The sequence below is a fragment of the Natator depressus genome, chromosome 26 (genome assembly GCF_965152275.1).
Source record: "Natator depressus isolate rNatDep1 chromosome 26, rNatDep2.hap1, whole genome shotgun sequence".
Taxonomy (NCBI): Eukaryota; Metazoa; Chordata; order Testudines; family Cheloniidae; genus Natator; species Natator depressus.
In genome coordinates, this window is record NC_134259.1 from 11620022 (window position 1) to 11640293 (window position 20272).

The following is a 20272-nucleotide window of genomic DNA, read 5'->3' on the forward strand; positions in this document are numbered from 1 at the left end:
GGTTGTCTAGGCTGCTTCTTCTTGCCCTGTGCTGATATGCCAGTACTACCTGCTTCACGCTCATGGGCATAAAGTCAGACCCGCTCTTGGGAAAAGGCTGCTTCAAACACTTCTGCCACAATTTGTGATTATTTAAAGCTGAACTGTGCTGGTAAAGGTGCATACAGTAGAACAGGGCATGACAGGCATGGAGAAGGCTCCAACTCAATAAATTGGTTCAAACAATGAGCACACACTGATTATTGTCAGACCAGCCTCCCAAGAAACCACCTGGCACTGGGGGTTTGCAACTTGGCCCTAAATGATTCCTCTGGCATGAACTCTGACATATAAATCTAAACAGTAGTTTGACCATTTAACCTGACAACATAATAAAACACAGATTGCTGTACATGCTTGGTTTCTGTTCTTGTAAATCATGCCATGTCCTGTCAGATCATGCCTTCATGTACAAAGGAAGTGCACAAACAACTTTTACATGATCAGAAGTGACTGGCAGGCGTTCTCTTGCATACAGCATTCAGACAAGCGAGCTAACATTTGCCTCACTGACCACAACCGCCACATGTAAATGAGGGACAACTACGTTTCAGATCCATTTTTTAAAAAAGCAATCAGTAAATGGAGCCATGAAAAGCAACCACAGAAAATAGCATGCAGTTGAAGCAGCAGAGAAAGGCACGTTACCTCTGCTCTTTTCAAAGAGCAGGGGGAACCCACAACAGTCAAAGATCGTCAATTTCCTCTTTCCAAATACCAGGGAGGAGCATGTCTGATGTTGCTGCAAATAGCTGAACTACCATTAAGTCACAGTTGTTTAGAGCAAACACCTCTACACAAAAACTTACTATGCCTGCCTTTTCTCCTTCTTTCCTGCTTGCTAGCCTCCACTTTTCCTATTTAATCTTAGTGTCTTGGTCTTTTTCAGTGTCTGTATTCCCTCCAGCCTCATTTTGCTATTTTTCAGCTAGTTAAAATATTTGCTTTTCCCTGAGACTCTTGCTAACCCCACAAAATTCTCTCTTTTCTAATTGTGCCTCTCTCCCCTCACCTATTCTTAGGTTTTTTCCCCCTGTGTATCCCAGCCTGTTCCCACCTTCTCTTCATTTCTGCTTCTCCAGAGCACTGTCTACCTAACCCTCTAAAAATCTGTATGTTTTCTTCCAGCTGATAATGCTACACTTTCAATAACTCAGTAGTCTCCAGGATACCTAGTTAGGCAACATCAGAGTAGAGGCTCAATATTACTCTGATAGACAGTAGGAATATACATTAATAAAGATCCCTAGGAATCTGTTAACCATGTTGCCTGAATTGGGGATTTCCCACTGTGACAGAGGGCATAGCAAACCCTCTTCTCTTATTATGAACATAATACCATGGCTTCCAGTCCTTCAGTTTTTCCAAGGACAATGTCAGGCAAAGCTACATCTCAAAGTATGTGGCTAGTAGTGTTGGGGGATGGGGGGGGTCGGGAGTACAATGTTAATTGCAGGTGGATTCCTGAAACACCTGGAATTAAGCTATTTTGTATTGTTATAGAAGGATTGCTGGAGTTGCTTTAGCCCTAGCCCACACCTCAGTGAGACATGCAGGACAATGATCTCCCAGAGAAGCATCACATGATTCTAATGCACAGAGAAGATAAGTTAGTGCTTGACGAGGAGCATTTGTTTCTGCACTGGTATGGAGTCCCTCAGGCAGCAGTCACCTCCCAGGGTTAGAGGTGAGGGTGAAGAATTCATCAACAAACCAGGACATGGTGTTCTAGGACAACCAGACACTTGCTAATGATTGTTTTTTAATCAATCAGTTAAGGATTTAAGGTAGTAATACTCTATTTCACATCCTAACTTGACATGGTTCAGGCAACCAGAGGGAATTTATCGGAGGTCAGCAAAAAAGAGGCCTCCCGCTATATTGTGCTAATCAAGACTTAGGGTAGGATAAAGCCTTGGAATAAAGACGTTGCCCTCACCTCTAGGCTGTTTTAATCTATGTTTGTCATAGGCCCAGTAGAAAACTGGAATCCTGCCTGAGATTAAGAATCAGGCATGAGCTTTAACAGAACATCTTCATCTCCGCTGTGGTTGTGTTTTGGGGTGGGGGAATATCATTGTCCTCATGTAAAACAGAATCTTCCCAATGGGAAAAAAATTACAAAAGCCAGCACAAATTAGACAGTGTTAGACATTTAGATTTTCTACAGGCTTTAGGTTCCTTACTGTGACCCACAGTGCTGGACTTCTGTCTGCAGGATTCAGACATCATTCTCAGGGTTTGCATGTAAAATTCCAGATCTCTCTTTCCCCCCACATCTCTAAAAGAAATCCAACAAGGCATGATTTTACATGTTCAAGAATACACAGCAGAACCTGACAACACACATACAGCATCGCTCATAAATGGCAGGTTCTTTTCAAGAGTGTTCAACAGGCAAATCATTTTTTGGTCTTTGGTATTGTGAAGAAATTTCTGTAGGGTATTTTGGCGTGCCCTCTCCAGACTTCAGGGAGATATTTGAAGGCACAAAGAATGCTTAGCCAACCAGCACCAATTGAAAATCAATCGAACTGAACACCTGAAACTTATTTGCGCCTTTGAAAATCTTCTTCCTCCTCATCTAATGACTGGCAGTTCTACATTGCAGGCTGTCAACTTCCTCAGTCTTCTGTTATATGCAGTACGATCTTTACTCACTGTTTTAAACAGGCTCTGGCCATACCTTTGTTTATTGGTTTTGCCTGCCCAATTTCAACAGTCTCCATTACCAGGGTTCAGATTGTGCTTGGCACGAGTGTTTTCTGACTGCGTGGCATCCTACTAGTGTCAGGTCCCTACATTTATTTGTGTGGGCTGAATAAATCCTAATGCCATTCTAGGTCATTGGAGGGTTGCACATGTGACTTTAATCTGGATTGTTCCCTCTGTCAGATTAGTTGGGGGAAAGGAAAATATAAAATCATGTTTTGCTTGTCAATGGTCATGGAGACTACTGGAAAAGCTGTGATAAAATGTGAAGGATGGAGTAGCAGAGGGGCTTTAGGAAACAATCTCACCTGCCAAGGCATGAATACTTAGCTTGATTAAAAAAGAAGAACAGGTCATCTAAGGCAAAGGCTATTTGCTATCCAAGTCTCAGAGGTTAAAAGGTACATGAATGCAAGAGATTTTAACTATTTGCATAATGTGAGAGTTATCAAACTTTTGATCGGACATTCCCAAAGCCTCAGTCCACAGCCTACTGGTGGTTTAGATCAGCTGCTGGTGGTTCAGACAGCAGACCGGTCCCACAGACAGAGGAGAGAGAAGATGACGAATAACAGAGAGCAGGATTAATATTTTCCAAAGGACAAACACTGCTTATTGAACTAGGAAGAGCTAAAATACACGTAGCGCTTTTCAAATGTTCCTTTGCCATGAAAGTAATGGCGGTATTTGCCACAGGGACATTATGCAATCATGAATGGGAGAGGTGGTCTGCATGATTGCAAATGGGAGCAGAGGTGTTCATTAGGCGTTTTATGTCAAATGGGCGTGTGGTCTACTCTACGAATAAGTTTTAAGCCGCCACTTCAAAAATCAGCCAGCCATTCCATGTGCTGCCACCTGCTGGTATGTGTGTGAAATGGTACAGCAAATAAACCATGGCATCTGAAAACGGGTGTTTATAAAAATAATCTAGATGCATAGTAAGCAATGAAGGCGGAAGGCATTAAATGTTTCACCTCTGGGTCTTTAATATAACCCAGATTTACCTCCAAACTTTGCTCAGAGAAGCATCAGCCTCAAGAAGAATTTTAAGTAACAAATCTGTAAACAAATATGAAAACTGAGGAATATTCAAACACGTTACGTTTTTCCAAGCCAAACAGTAAGTAAACTCACTGCAACCCTTTGACACTATGCTATACTATCCTACTCGGTAGTTCTTGATAACTTTGATTATTAACTAGTAAGGAAAGGGATAAGTGAAAAGTAAGGGGGGTGGGGGGGGGGATTTTAAATTAGGAAAACAATTCTCTTTCAACATTCTCCCATGAGCACACTTTCAAAATAATTCTGTTTCTGTTTTAAACCCTCAACCAGATTTATCTTCACAGTGATTTATCCCTCTGTTTGATAGGCAAATAATTGCCCAGACATCTCCAACAGCCTCCTCTCTGGTGCTTTATTCCTGAGCAACGCCATCATGTTTTAATTCTGGGGTGGGGGTAAATATATACTGGTTTTTATTGTAACTGACAATATTTCGTTATTTTAAAAAACCCAGAGAAGAAATGAAAAATACATCTAACAGGAAAGTCCTGACAGGGAACAAAACAGGCCTGAACATATTCAAACCCAACATTTTGAGAAAGCATCATTTTTACCCTCTCTTTGCAGGCAAAGCAAGCGTTTCTGGACTCTCATAAATAAGCTGATTTCTTTTTACAGTGAGAAGCTGAGTTCCTGTCTCGGAGACCCCAGCACACACAAGTCACAGCGAGACAATAAAATATTAACCATTCGTGCTCCAGATGTCATTCTTCATAGGTAACAAGACTAGACATCAAGCAATAAAATCCAACGGTCTGTTGAATCCACCTTTTCTGTTCATGTATTGCCTGTGATGAGGGGAAAGAAATCAGCATAGTTAGAACTTAATTGTCTGTAATTGTGATGAGCTTTAGCAGCTCCAATCTACTCATACGGGATTGGTGTTTATTAAAGTGCTGGTGGAAATCCAGCACAGGTTGGCTGGGACAGAATGGTGCTCCCACTCTACGACAGCTTGTCCGTGCCTCATGTGACATGAGCTGGGTGTTCTTGAGAAATACCAAACAGGATTGGCACTAACTGGCATGTCTGATGGGAGTCTTAGCGAAGACGTCATGGTTGAATGAGCCATGGAGAATTCACACAACCACTGGAGCTAATCACTACGGTCAGGTCTACACCAGCAAACCCTTCATGTCCAGACTGAGCTTATATTGGCCACACACACACACCAAAAAAAAGAGGGGGGAAGGGGAGAGAGGGAGGTCTTTATCAGTATAGCTTTTCCTGATGTAGTGATCAAAATAAGTTATACCAACAAAGGCACTTTTATGCCAGTACAACTGGATCTGCACTAGGGCTTTTGCCAGTTTAGAAATATTGGCAAAACAGATAGCACACTCCTGCTATACTGACAAAAGATTCTAGTGCAAACCTGGCTTATGTCAGGCTGCGGCACACTGGTTCGGAAGCTTGCCATGCCTTTACCAGGCTGTTCATGTTCAGTGGCTAAAGGACTTCAGTCCGCAGGGCCATCAATACAGTATGTTTCACAGGTGCTTAAGTTTAACTTAGAGATGCACGGTGCACAAAAAAGAGAAGGTAGGCTACATTTTTCAGGCAGTTACAAGAAGCAGGGGGAGAAGAGTCCCAGTGACATTCTGTCCCACTCTAGCCAAGTGTTTACAGTGTGTTTACTGCCACAGCATCTGAGCTCCGTACAAAGTTACATATATTGAAACAGGGAGCAAGTGCACCTTTGTTCTTTGGTTCACTCCTCTCGCCTCTAGTTTCTCTAAATCCATTGCTAATGGAAAGAAACATATCTGTTTCGAGTAGTGTATAGAAACACATTTGCTTTGAGTAGGGTATAACAACTGCTGAGGTGTAAAATCAACAAGCACTCCTCAATACAAATGAGAATGACCTCTCAGTCAATAACCCTAAAGACTGCCATACTTCTCACCAGGACTACAAGGCCTTCTCTGAATCAGACTGTCCTGGAAAAGAAATTATGTCTCCTCCAACATACCCATGCAGGCAGCAGATATTACAGCCTTCAAATCAGAGCAAGTCTGTCCAAGTGGTAGAAACACAAACCTGTACTTTCTCTTCTGTGACACGTTTATAGCATAGGCATTTACAGAGCCATCCACTTTCTTCCCCTGAAAGATACAATGGGAAAGAGAGCTCCAAAACTCAGTGTGTTTTACAGAGAACTGTTTAGGAAGAGGCACAGCAACACAAGGGCACAGGTTGTGGAGCTGGGATCAACACATCTAACCCAGGGTATGTCACTCTTAGGCAAGCCAACTTGAAACCAGAGACAAGGTGGGTGAGGCAATGTCTTTTATGGGACCGACTTCTGCTGGCGAGAGAGACGCGCTTTCGAGCTTACACAGACCGAAGCCTACAGCAACACTGCATGTAAGCTGAAACCAGTTAGTACCAACTTTCTAGATCTTTGCTAGGTTAGTTTTACAATGCAGATGAATGGAACTAACAGAGCAAACCCCTTTTTCAGAAGCAACTAACTACAGACCTAATCACTTTCCAAAGGTCACATCATATCACAAAGCTCAGTGTTAACTCCCACCTGCTTCCATGGGGGTGCCGTGAAGAACAGTGGCAGGATACAGCTTTGTCTAACCAAGGCTGTAGCATGGATAGGGGGCACAGTTGGAACATGTTTTTATACACTGTAACCAGGCCTCCCCAGGGCTCTGAGTAAAAGGGGCCTTAGTACCCATCAGGAATAGGAAGAATGGTTTAGTGGATAGGGCATTTGTCTGTGATTCAGGAGACCTGGGCTCAATTTCGGGCTCAGCTGCAAGCTCCCTGTGTGACCCTGGGCAAGTCACTTAACCTCTGTGTGCCACAGTGCCTCATCTGTAAGACAGGGATAATACCACCCTACCCCCAGGGGAGTTCTGAGGGGCAAATAATGATTACAAGGTGCTATAACATGAGTGGTGCATAGACAGACACTACAGTTATGATTAATTAGCACCAATAGGGTAGTAAACACTATGACCAGTATTAAGTGTTTGCAGGATCACACTCTTAGGGAGAAGTATAGAGTCACGCTAAAGGACTGATCCAAGCTCTGCAACTGGAATTCCATACTGTGGGGCTGTAGCCAGGAGCTAGCAGATCAAAAGCAGTAGAGGCAAGCGACAAAATAAAATCAGTACATCCGCATTTTTCCACAATAGAAGCCAATATAGGAAGCCCTGCTCCCTCGGAAACCCACAGGGTTTAACATCTCACCTGAAAGCCAGTACCATTAGAAGCACAGCACCACACTGGGGTATCTGTTCAAGATCCAGCGCAACACTCCCTCTGTCCCAGCACAGCACTGACTTGGTCCCACCTTACTTGTCTTGTGAGGGCTCAAGGGCTCACAGAACAAGGGGGCAGAGCTGCCAATCATGACCAGTATGTTGAAGTCCCATGCTAATTCTGTATTATAAGATCAGTACTGTCTCGCCTCTGTAGTTCCTATCAACAATACTCTTCTGATGCAATGTTTCAACACACTGATGAGTTATTTCTTGCTACTTACTGACAAACTGAAAAGCTGAGACACAGACCTGTAACATTGAGAGATTTAATGTTACAGCAAAACAGCGAACTTTCCTCCATCCTCTTGTAAAGGATCTTCCTAAACTTACCAAGATAGCTTGCCTATACCCAAGAATGAATTGTAAATATAATCTGGAAGAAGATCAGGACTTTTTACTTAAGTTCTATGGAACAGTCCACTCACTTTTGTTGTGTCAAAGGATCCAAAGCCCATTGTTTTCATCATCTCAATTTCCTCCTCTGTTTTGCCTTCCATATCTTCTTCTGAAAAGACAGAAAGATACAAGAGGGATATGAAACAGAATACTATGAAAAATTACCAGGCACTTGATGGAAACTTATTGAACATGCTGATTAAGAAGGTAGGGAATAAAGATTTGTGCGTGTGACAAAACCACTACGTGTACTGCAAAACTGGCTCTTTGGTCTGCCCAAACACAGCTCTGGAACAGAAAACTGGTCCAGGGGGTAGAGGAACAACGCAAGGTCAGATTTGGCCCAAAAATGGAGGTTTCGCAGATGTTTGTTTTTACAGTATCTAATGAAAATATTCCCAAGTTCCTTTGCTTTTAAATGCCAAAGAAAAACAAACAAACATTCCCCTACAGTGTTTGCAACCCTTGCGCTAGCAGAGAACTGAGCAAAGAGAACGGCAAGAAGAGCACAGGGAAATTGAGATTTATTTTTAAATTCAGTCTTACTAATGTATTAGTTACACAGTACCACATGTGTGCACGGTGTTTTACAGATGAATAGGAGTGCAAGATCCCAGCCCTCAGGAGCTTGCGACCTAGCTAGACAGAGATATATAACTAGAAGCATACAATGACGGACGATTAAGGTGCGATATGGGAGGCAACAGAAAATGGAAGGGAAACTTCCTCTAGGGGAAACAATGTGGTTTCAATTTCTTTTTTGGTTTTTACACATATACTTGAGATACTTTTTTTTAAAAGCAAAACTTAGCAAGTATCGCAGATGACAGAGGAAAGTGAACTGCTTTGTTAGGAATGCAGATAAGAGTCACGCTGGTGCTTTGGATGGACTGCACAATACCAGGCAAACCACAACTATTCTGTATTTCAGTTCTGCCCCATTATACAGATGGGAAAAATTCCTTACCTCATCCTGTGTGTGCGCTGCCTAATTCATTAACATTTGTAAAGTACTTAGAGATCCTCTTAGATTAAAGACACGGTCAGGCCTTACATCTTGGGATCAGATCTGTAAGGGCTGACTCTTTGGTCTTGCATGGAGTCCCTTTGCAGTTCATGGACCTCCATGAAGCTGCAAATGCCTGCCCCTGAAGAACCAACTGCAGAAATACTGGAGTTGCCAAATTCAATCAGACCCAAGGTCTATCTAGTTCCTGTCTTTGACAGTGGCCAGCACTAAATGCTTCAGAGGAAAATGCCAGAAACCCTACCGTAGGCAGCATGAGATGATGTGCCCTACATCCTAACTCCTACTAGTTAGTGACTGAATTGCGCCCTAAAGCATGAGGTTTCATATCTCTTCCAGAACGGTTTTTGTGCATTAACTATGACTAAGCACGTGGAATGGGGCCTAGGAGGGCAAAGTATGATTAAAAAGGGTTGCATGGGTCCAGGGCTGGGGTTCACTCGCAGATGGAAAAAGGATAATCGAGGGAAAATTTGACTAGCATCTGCCTTTAGTAATCCTGGTTTATGCAGTTGCAGAGGCCCTCACTTTCACAGGCATCTACTCCATTTACCAATTTTATTTAAGTCCAGTAGATTTTAACTGGTTCTCTACACATCAAGGTAAGATCAACACAAAGCCCCAAGAGCCAGCTTTGCTTCCCAAGATTAGGACTCTGCTCTGTTACCGGTGATCTGATGCTCTTTGCTTTTGGCATCTTTGTTTTCTTTCTTTTCATCGTCTCGCCTTTCCTTCTGCCGGGACGGGGAAGAAGAGCTGGATCTGTGCCGTCTCGGGGACCTAGAATTTCACACAAGTACAGATTTCAATCTAACAACAAGAGAGGAAACTATTGCAGCAGTTAACACAGTAATAAGTGCTGGAGGTTGAATCTACAACAAACACTCAACTACAATCCCACCTACAGCTTTACGTGTGACACCAAGGAAGCAGAATAATGGTTATGCGGTGTTACAATGGCTGGCATTGTCTTAGACACAGGCAGAGGGGGCGCACAAGGAAACACTATCTGTTGTCTCATCTTCTTAGACTGTAAACTCTTTGGGGCAGGGACCATCTTTTTGTTCTGTGTTTGTACAGCACCCAGCACAATGGAGCCCTGACCCATGACAAGAGACCACAGGTGCTAACGCACTCCAAACAAATGAACAAACAATACAAGGAGGCATAATTTCATCACATTTGCTCTAGTTAAGTAAAGGACAACACAGGTTGAATATTAGTAAAGAGCCTCCTAACAGTGAGATCTGTCTGACCGTAGAATTGTTTTTTCCTTCCCTCAGCCTGCCCAAAAACCTATTTCCCACACCACGGAAAGGTAGTACCCTGTCACCTTGTTGATATCACAGTAAGAATTACACCAATAAGAACAGTGGGAGAATGGGGCTGTCAGTTAGAAGCTCTGCCTATTGGCTTCAGATAATTCAGACGTTTTCTCACCTGGATCGCCTCCTGTGCGGGGAACGGGAACGACTCCTCCTCCTGTCCCTCTCCCGGGACCTCGAACGCTCCCGTCGCCTCCTCTCCCTCTCCCGGGAAGCAGAACGAGAGCGCCTACGTTCTGAAAGAAGCGGGGGGTGCTGATTAGTGTTGGCTAGCTGGAACTATCACCACCCTTGTTATAGCTTCAGTAAACCCCTGTGTTTATAAGGGAGTATCAGCCATGACTAAAACTAAAAAAAGGGGAGAAGGATTTCTTCCATCCCCTAAACTTCAAGACTTGTTCAGCGGTAAAGAGGATTGTCCTAAGAGCAACGAGAGCAGAGAAAGAAAGATGAGGGACACACGACAGCACTCGTTGCAAAATTCTGAGTTCAACTTTTCAGAGGCAAAGAAAGGAAAAACAGTTAAGGCTCTATTACGAACATAGAAATAGGGACCATCCCTCCTAACAGACAAGATGCGGATCAGCGAGCCGCTGCCACAGGGGGATTGGATTCTAGGGCTGGCTCATTTCCCTTCCTTTAACAGCCGGCCCCCTCCCTTTGCTTTGTGGTGAATCTCCCCTCCACCCTTGTATAGGGTAGGGATCAGAGATCCCCTCTCCTGGAGGGAGGCAAAGCTCCCCTGTTACCCCCATATGCAAACAGGTCTCCCCGTTATCTGGCTTCATGGGGTCCCTCCCCTGGCTGCGGAGCGATCTCTAACTCATCCCCCGTACCAGGGCAGAGATCAGAGGAGTCCTGACTTTCTGGGTGGGGGTAATACTCCCCCCGCCCCCCCGACAGAGATCCAGCCTCTGGACGATGGGGCTAATGTCTCCCACACACCCTGGGCAAGGATTTAGACGCCTCCCCTCCTCTCTTGGTGCGGGGGGGGACGGGGGACTTCCATTGACCCCCAGGGCAAAGATCAAGGGCTCCTTCCCCTACTCCAGGGAGGTGTTTCCCCCCCCCCCCCCGCCGTAAGCCGCGGACCAGCGGTTCCCTCCCCCCAGGCGGACGGTGCATGTGAGACCCCCCCCCCCCGCTCCTCCTCTATTGCAGGGGGCGCCTCGGTATCTCCGCCCCCTCCCCAGGCGCTCACCCCTCCGCGGGGGGGACCTGGAGCGGCTCCGGACCATCCCGCCGAGCCCGGACCCCAACGGCTCCCTCGGCCTCAGCCCCCAGCCGGCACGCACATCCGGCAGAAAAACCCTCCGCCGGACACTTCCGGTGGGCCGTCCATCCCCGCTCCGGCTCCGGCTGGGAACTCTCTCCGCCGCATGTTTGGTTCCGGGGCGATGGAGTTCCCCTGAGCCCCTCTTTGGGCTGGGGCGGGGCCCCTGGAGAGGCCCCGCAGGGCACAGCCTTGTCCTTATCCCCCACCGCCGCACACCAACCAGATGGCAGGGCCCAACCACGAGGGTTTGTCCCGAGTTGCAGTGCCCAGCCCATGTAGGCTCAGGGCCTGGCCCGTGTTGGAGTTAGACCCCAGCAAACCCCGAGTGTGGACACGGGGGTGCCACTGCTGCGTTGTTTGCACCAGCGCAGCTATCCCGGGGATCGGCTGGGCTGCATTGGTGGCCACAGATCCCAGCGCAGACAGGACAAGATCCCAGCATCCACGCACCTCCCTGCTGAAGCCCCAACGCAGCCCCTGCCACCCACGACGGGTTAACGCCCAAGCATTTGTCTCCGTTTTGGGATCCCTCACGGTGCCAGCTTGTGCCGCCAGCTCAGCCCCAGCTCGTGCTCCGTGGCGCACGTGTCTTCTCCATCGCTGCGTGCAAGCCGTTTTCACAACCACAAGGGCTTGCACACAACATTTTACCTAGCTGCGTGTCCGGGGGCTGACTGATACCCAAGGATATTGCTGATTGCACGTGTGTGTGAGTCACAAGTCACACAACTCCGTCTTTCAGACACTGCCACTCATATTTTCATCACTCTCTTGCCCACACCAAACGTTGTTTTCTTGTGTTGTGTGCTCATCGCTACTCCCGTGGCTCAAAGATGGCTTGGGTAATCAAGCCTTGACCCACTTCGGTGTCAGGCTAGCTATGCAGCCTTTCCATCTAGCAAGGTTCTATGGAATTTATTCATTGTGTGTGTGTGCTTTTGAGATGAGACTTTAAGAACTGATAATACTTAGTCCTGCCTTGAGTGCAGGGGACTGGACTAGATGGCCTCTCAAAGTCCCTTCCACTTCTATGATTCTATGAACTGAGGCCTGTTTGCTCTGCCTAGACATTAGTCATCTCAGAGAACTTTTCATAAGGGACAGGAATTGCATAAGTGTCCTTGGACACAATTTCCTTTCTCCCTGCTGTTTGCAGCATGCTGTGCACCAGCTGTTGTCCTCCAGTTGTGAGGTAGTTGCATTTCAGGGGCGTTACATATGTAGGCACTCCGGGATCCTTCAGGCTAAGTGTAATCTTGAAGCATGACAGGTCACAGGCCATGAAATGCTCCTTCTGTATATTACAACAAATTAGCTTAATTCCCAATGCTCCTTTCTCTTAAATGTGTTGGATTCTCACTTAATTCTCTACTCAGCTACGTTTTTTGTGATGCTTCTGAGTTCTCTCCTCCTCCTCCTCCCGCACCATAATTCCTTGCAGCCATTCCACCTTATATTTTGACCAGCACATTACATCTTGTAAGCAATCTAAGTAGCTTTGGGCTGGATCACTGTATTGGTGGGAGACATCCAAGGAGTATCTAAGATGCCGGTGATTCAGTAGGTGGTACTTTTCCCTGTCAAAGAGTAGTGAGACAATAACCCAGCATAGCATTAGGAGGTGCCATCTTTCAGTGAAGATATAAAACCCAAGGCTTGAGTAACTGTGGGCATTAATACAATCAATTCATGTTACTTTGGGGATGGTATCATATTCCAGCTGTGTTACATGGATTCTCTGAGCTGCTAATTTGGCAGCCTGGCAGAGAAAGACCCATATGAATTCCTACCGTCTTAAAGAAGGACAAACAGGACTACAGGGACTGGATACAGGGATCTTATGCACTGGTCAGACTGGGCTGGCTTATATCAACTTATCATGCTGGTATTTTCTCCAGGACTTCTGTCATGTGCTTTAGAATCTTCAGCTACCCGTAAAACAAAGGCTCTAGCCCTTAAAATTCCAAAGAGAACATTCAAAACGGGAACCAGATGTAAACCAGTGCCGTGATGTCTGCCTGAAATGCAGACAGCCTGAAAAAATGGTGTAAACTACCCTTAGTGAACCACAATGGAGGTGCAGTTCAATGACAGTAAGGTACGTCAACATTGCTGACTACTTCAGTGCTAGGCAAAGCTTTCAAGAAGGAAGAGAGACAATTATATTATAAATTGCTGGACAATCTGAGCAGTGTCTCATTTTGGTGTCATAAGTGGAACTTGAGGGAATAATGCCACATTGAGTGCTGGTATACAGGGCCCACTGCAAAGCTTGTAGCCGGTCTTCGAGGAAATGTTCTAAAGTAGCTGGATAGTTCAGGGAATGAGCTAGGTGCGCCAGATGTTTGCCTCTATATTGCTGGTTCAGCCCAGCCCACGGTGGTAATGACTAAAAGTGATCTAAGAACTGTGTGAAATCTGTTTGGGAAGTTTCAGTCATTGAGTAGGAAAGCCGCCAGTAGCATTTTTAATGAGCAGTTTCAGCCTAGTAGTGAAAGACAGGAAGACTGAACACCCTTCTTCTGCCTCAAGCTACCTCCAGCTCAGGCCAGCATCATGGAAGTGGCTTCATGGGAGGATTTAACTTACCAAAGCAAAAATCACATGAAAAGAAAATGTGTTGTAAGTGTTATGGTGAAAGTTTATTTCATTTGCTGCTGTTCCAGAGCTATCAAAGGGGAATAGCATTTTAACAACGACCCTCTGGTCCTGATATCACTCGGGCTGGACCTGCATAGGCCTAAAGAGAGAACCATACCCAAGCTGAGTGTAGTTGCTTTAATACAGTAATATCCATTCAGTAAAGAAGAGCATATACAATCATCTGTATGCAGGGACATGCGGTTTTAACAAAACTCTAACCCAATGCAGATAAAGGCCTCGGAAATCACACCACAACATTCTCTTTTAACCAGCAGGATAACTTAGATATTGAAAGATTAAAAACCAAACCAGAATATAAAATTGCGAAGGAAAACCCCCAGGAAACAAACTGCAAATCTGAATGTCCCGCACACTGAAAAAGTGTATGTTGACATACAGAAAAAAATATAGCTTTCAAGTAAATATGCACAGATACAGGATACCAGAGTCTAAGTAGCAATAAAGTTCTTTACACCAGAACCCTAATGTAAAACTTCACAATATTAGCAAAAGCCCAACCATTGGGGCTTATTTACAGACAAAGACATTAAATAGCACTTTCAAGCAACGATTGTCAGACACAGACATTTCACTTTAACAGCCCAACTGATATACAGAACATTGTACCTTACTTAGTTTGGTTATTGATAATATACTGATCAGGCTACCCTGGGTTACTATACATTTTAGTGTACTGTTACCCTAGGCCAATTTGCTGTGACAGGCAAAGCATAAAGAGCTGGTTTGAAGGATGGAAAACACCTGCGTGTGGTTTTGAGGCAGGCTCACCTGTCAATCAGCAAGGGAAATCTGATGTTATTTCATATTTCCATTGGTTTGATGTCACCTGTTAGCCATTTCCATTGCTTTAGCAGCCCGCTACTGCCATATTCTTATTCCCCTTGCCGCCAAGCATGGAGGGTCTCTCTGCAAAGTTCATCTTCACTAAGAAAAGGAGTACTTGTGGCACCTTAGAGACTAACCAATTTATTTGAGCATAAGCTTTCGTGAGCTACAGCTCACTTTATGCATCCGATGAAGTGAGCTGTAGCTCACGAAAGCTTATGCTCAAATAAATTGGTTAGTCTCTAAGGTGCCACAACTACTCCTTTTCTTTTTGCGAATACAGACTAACACGGCTGCTACTCTGAAATCTTCTCTAAGATTCATGTTGGTAGGGGGCTGAGTTATTGTGATGTCTGTTTCTGAAGTGTGAGGAGTGCCTAGCCTTTTGCCTTCACTTCCCTGCAACTGTGGTTCAAATCAGGCCAGCTACTGGTTGTGAACTCAATGATGGAAAGGAAAGACACACACGTACAAACGAGGGACTACAGTTCTAGATGAATGTTTCTTTGAAAGACAAGTTTCTTCCACCCTCCCAATCTGTTTGGGGTTTGACAGTTGTCAGGCTAACACCCAAACACTCAGTTCAGACCAATGCATATGCACTGGCCTTGGATTGAAAAACCTGATGGAAATAATTGCTCAAAGCACCAGCCCAGTAGCCTAGCAGAGGTGGGACGAAAGGTCTTGTGGGTGAGTGCACCTTCCAGTTAACTCAACAAGCCTTATGCTACTCTCATAGAGGGTCCGATCCAACACTTACAGAAGACAATGGAGTCTTTCTATTGACTTCAGTGGGCATTGGATTAAGACCTTCCTCTGTGTTTACACCTTCATTGGCTTCAATAGCGTCACTCCTACTTTACACTAGTATCAGCGAGAGGAGAATCCGGTTCAATGTTCTCAGATACCATGGTGATGAGCACAGTCTATGAACCTAAACAGAAGAGACATGAGGATTTGTGCCTGCTTATTCCAGAGCTGAATTTGGCCCAGGGTCTCTCTTTTAAAAAAAAAGAAAAGAAAAAAATCTAGCAAACAAATTTGAACGGGAAGCTTTGGGGCTATTTTAAAATACTTGCTTAAGACAAAGACAGTCCCTGTGTGGTATGGTCCACAGTGCAGGCGTTGTTGTATGAGGTTGAAAGTAAGAATGAAGCTCTTCTACTCAGACACAGGATAATGGATAGTCACAACCTCCCTCTAACTCATATTTCAAGCAGCCTGTTTCTCTGGGTAGGTGCTCAAAACCCAGTGTATGTGTGACTGCAAGAAAAGAGCTACAGGCTGTGTGTGTTATTTTAAAAAGCCCTCTCCCTCCTCTCCGCCCAGTCTCCAAACTGTACGGCTATAACCTTGATCAAGCATCTCCAGGATCAGTCAGCAGCCCAGCTGCATATAGGTGTAAGCTCCTATATTCACCTGGATTGGATACCTGCAGCACCAGCCCCTGTACAGCAGGGAAAGCGACTGCCAAACTCCCTCTGATGCAGGTGGGCAGGGAGGGGTGGGCATTGGCTCCTCCCCGAACATGCCAGCCAACATAACTGAGCCAGCTGGAGAGGGAAGTGATGTGTGCCAATAAAAGGGTTGGGGAAGATTATTTCCCCTGTGGAAAAAAGAGGAAGCAGGGATCCAGTTGTGATTCTCACAGTCACAATGGAGACTGCGCGCTTTTCCTGGGGCACTGCAGTTCCAGGCTGCCCTTAATGTGGCTGGACTCCCAGGTGCCAGTCCAGCCCTCTGTGAATCACAAAACACTTCTGCATGAAGCCTTCTCCAAGAATCCAGCCAAGCATTGGGAGCATTCAGGAAGGGTGGAGAAGACAGAATTAGATCCCGTACATTTCTGCCATTGCTTCACACGGAGCTCTTCCTCTTCTCCCCCCACTCCCCTTTCCCAGGAACAAATAACCATAAATCAGATCCATAATGGCAGGGATAATTAGGGGGTAATTTCAGAATAATTACATGGTTATTTATGCCTTGACGATTACATGGCACAAGTGTTACCATGAACAGATGTAAACTTATAAATGAATAACCAGTAAGTAAATATCATGTAATTACAGAGCTAGTCTATGGTCATTGTTCCTTATTAACTCTTCAGAATGCTTAACTCTTCCTTATGCTTCTCTTCAGAACAGCTCAACAAAAAAAAGACAACAGCAGCCCTGGAGATTCCTAAATTATGTGGATCTGGTTATTCTCAGGGAATTGGTGCGTTAGGCTTTTGCAGTTCTGTGCCTTATGTGTGAAAGCCTCTCACTGACTCTTCATGGGCCTGATTCTGAGCGCCCACAATGCCCCCTGATGTCCACACCTGATTCGGCTCTCCTATATACTGATGAAAAGGATCGATCCAAAGCCCCTACACGTCAATGGAAACACTTCCATAGATTTGCGCAGGCTCTGGATCAGGCCTCAAATCACAACTGACTCCACTAAAGTCCATGGTGCTGTGCTGGTGTGAAACCACGGGAAGCGAGATTAGAATCAGGGACTTCAGTGGGTCTTAATGGAAGCTCAGAGTCTGATCCTGAATGGCACCAGCACAACTATTCAGTGAATCACTTGTGAAGAATGTTGTACATATTCAGTAAAGTGAGTAATATTTACCAATATGGTTTCAGCTCCAAATTAGGGTCAAATCCAAGGGCTATTATAGAGGAGATGGCCTTAAGCTGCAAGAACTGGATTCAGATCCAAGCTTCATCACAGTTCAGGAATGATCAGACCTGGGGTTTTGGTTCAGGTCCCTTTCAGGCTATTTTATCTGACATTTCTAAATCATGTCTGGGGCTTGGCTTGACTCCCAGTCACTTTGCCAGGCCTCTTTTGGCAGTTCAGGTTCTGGCATTCAGGGCTGGTTTTGTTTTTACATGCAAACTCATATGTAACCACTGCTAGACATTCAGTCTTAAACATAGGAAATCATGGCATTTCATAGGAATGTGGCCATAACAGATCAATGATCTATCTAGTCCAAGGGTCTGTCTCTCACAGTGGACAGTGCTTGAGAAGAAGGGATCAATACCTTGTAATTGTATCTAATAATGCAATACTTCCCCATACAAGGACAGTAGCAGTTTCTTCTGACCCCAGTTGGTGAATGGCTTATCCCTTTTTAATTCCTATACTTTAAAATTAATGCTTATAACTAATGCTGTTTTGAAAGACAGTCTATTAGACCCCAGCGCTGCATGCTTCACACAAGCGAAATTCCCCCTAATTGAATGGGAGTCCAGATGTGTAAGGGCTGCAAAGAGAGGCATTAGAAGCAATATTGAGTGCGACATTTCACTGAAGAACAAAAAGGCAGAAGCAGAAGGAATGGAGATTTATATTGATCTCTTGCTGCGTTTCATGGTTCAGAATCTCATCGTACTTGATCTTGCATGTTGGGTTGTGGCCTTTACTGCCTAGTGTGATAAAAGCCAGGCAGCCTGCAGTTTAGTAGACTGGTAAGATTAAAGATGATCCCCAGCCCCAGACTGCAAAATTTGGGGGTATTTGGATCAGGGGTTTTGAAATGGTCTCATCTCTGCCAGGGACAGGTCCAGCAAGAACACTGGATCTAAACATCCCTTAACTTTGGTGGTACCGGCGTCTATACCCAAAATACAGCTCTGAATTGGGCGCATGTCAAGCTGACACCAACCTTGCATCAGAAGGAGGGGGAAGGAAGTGGCAATCGGCCATGGTGCCATCAACAAACATATCCAAGATGGTAGATAGAAAACAAGAATGGAGGAAAGCAGGAGTACAGAAGGGGTGAGAGGAGATGCAAAAGAGCAATAGGAAAGAGGAAAAAGAAGAAAAGTAAAAAGCCTTAGGACCAAGCTGTGAACCTCTTAGGCATCTGGGGGAATGGTGACTTGAGACATTCCAAGAACTTAGCTTTGAGCCTTTCTTTATTTTCTTCGAAATACACTGTGGGGAGCCATATTACTTCTGCCTCTGCTCCCCATGATATTTTCAGGCATTAAGCCTAGCTCTGTGCACCTATTTATTTGACTTAGACACACACCTCCTCTTTTTCCTGGCGTTAATCCCATCATATGGGGTCCGCTCTACGTGTCCTCTCTCTCTCCAAATCACTTTGCTCAATGCCATAGCTTCTATCACACCACAAACTAACATGTCTTCCCTTATGACATCCCACCATTTCTTCTTGGGTCAGCCTCTCTGTCTTTTCCCTTCAGTCTTGATCTCGTGGACTCTCTTACCCACACAATTGTCTAGACTGCGCTTTACATCACCAAACCGTCTGAGCCTGCACTCCCTCGTTCTTTAGTTTATGGCTGTTACTTTGAGCATGTCTCTAACCTACATGTTCCTCACATGGCCCTTCTTGGCTTACCCCAGTCACCCATCTCAACATTTTGCTTTCTGTGGAGCAGACCATTTGCTCATGTGTTTCTTCTTTGGTGCCCAACACCCAGCACCATACCTTAAAACTGGACACACACTACAGGGCAAAAATCAGAGCTGCTGTAAACAGGTGCAACTCCAGTTCAAGTAGCAAATAAGGAAGTCAATGGAACTTATTAGCTATATGAAGTCTGAATTTTGCCCCGTGTATTAATTGTACTAAGGGTGGAATTCACCTCAGCATAAGACTCAGTCACCACTCTAGTCCCCAGTCCTGCAATCTGATCCACATGGCGTGTGCGCATTCATGTGAAGCCCCACTGGAGTTTGTGGGACCCCAGATGATCTGACTGCAGGACCGAGGTCATAGGCCCATTACTGTGACTGACACCACATAGACGAACCCCTTCACATGTGTCTGTGGAATCTGTTGCAGAAGAAGGACCCAAGTTTTCAAGCTCTTTGGAGGCAGGGACCATGCTTTCATCTATGTTTATACAGCACTTAGTTCAATGGGGCCCCAATCCGGATCATGGGCCTCTGGGCAGAGTTGTCATTCAGATATTAAATAACAATAAGACATCATGGTCAATAATAACCATTGACTCAGCGGGATCACTCGGGGTGAAATTCTCTGGCCTGTGTTATTCAGGAATTCAGACTAGATGGTCATAATGAGCCTTTTTGGCCTTAAAATCTAACGGTAATAAGCACAATATCCAACAGTAAATGTTTATAGGTTTGGGCCTTTAATTTGTCAAAATCTGCCCATCGTGCATACAATGGATTTAGGCAACAGAAACTTAAGCCACAGCTATCCTCAAGAACCTGGATTTAATTTATCTAGCATACATGAACACCAAGAGTACATATCTAAAAGGTCCGGCATTTTTGCTGTTGAGGTTTTTTTGTTGATTTTTTTTTCACGTTCCACATTTGCCAAGCACACCTAGTAACTTGCTCTTTAAAACAAAAAGACCTTGTGTTTTCAAAATATCTTCCCCTCCAGCCTATCCCCGCCCCCTCCAAAAAAAAAGAAAAAGCAAAGCAAGATTTTGGTGCTTATTAAAAATTGCGAATCACCTCATAGTTCTGTATTAAGGCAAATCGTGATGCAAGATTGGGGAGCTGATTCCTTACCCTATGACAAAAATGCATCAGCTACTTTCTCAGTGTGGATCTTGCTAGAATGCACGTTCTTGGATTCCCCACCACAAGAGCCTTATTAAAAAAAGATTATTTCAAGGACATTTTGCCTGAACAGATGCTGTTACTATGAAAGGGA

General features: G+C 44.9%; 1 protein-coding gene across 2 annotated transcripts; it reads right to left on the bottom strand.

Moving 5' to 3' along the window:
- Nucleotides 1-4000: 4000 nt before the first annotated feature.
- SNRNP27 (small nuclear ribonucleoprotein U4/U6.U5 subunit 27) lies at nt 4001-11202 on the bottom strand. Of its 2 annotated transcripts, XM_074940093.1 has the most exons (6): nt 11053-11202; nt 9967-10087; nt 9194-9306; nt 7529-7608; nt 5860-5924; nt 4002-4607 (listed from the first exon to the last, which is right to left on the bottom strand). In XM_074940093.1, exons 1-6 carry the CDS (start codon nt 11087-11089, stop codon nt 4553-4555), a joined length of 471 nt encoding a protein of 156 aa, XP_074796194.1. In that variant the 5' UTR covers nt 11090-11202; the 3' UTR covers nt 4002-4552. The 2 variants fall into 2 exon arrangements, with proteins under 2 accessions (XP_074796195.1, XP_074796194.1); XM_074940094.1 differs by lacking the exon at nt 5860-5924 and having other exon boundaries at nt 4001-4607.
- Nucleotides 11203-20272: the final 9070 nt, after the last annotated feature.

Excerpts from the sequence above, each read along its gene's own strand:
- SNRNP27 (XM_074940093.1), bottom strand. The coding sequence starts at position 11,089 with ATGGTCCGGAGCCGCTCCAGGTCCCCCCCGCGGAGGG. Across the intron at positions 10,088-11,052 it reads CAGGTCCCCCCCGCGGAGGG|AACGTAGGCGCTCTCGTTCT; the intron begins GTGAGCGCCTGG and ends CGCTTCTTTCAG. Across the intron at positions 4,608-5,859 it reads TCACAGAAGAGAAAGTACAG|GCAATACATGAACAGAAAAG; the intron begins GTTTGTGTTTCT and ends CCCTCATCACAG.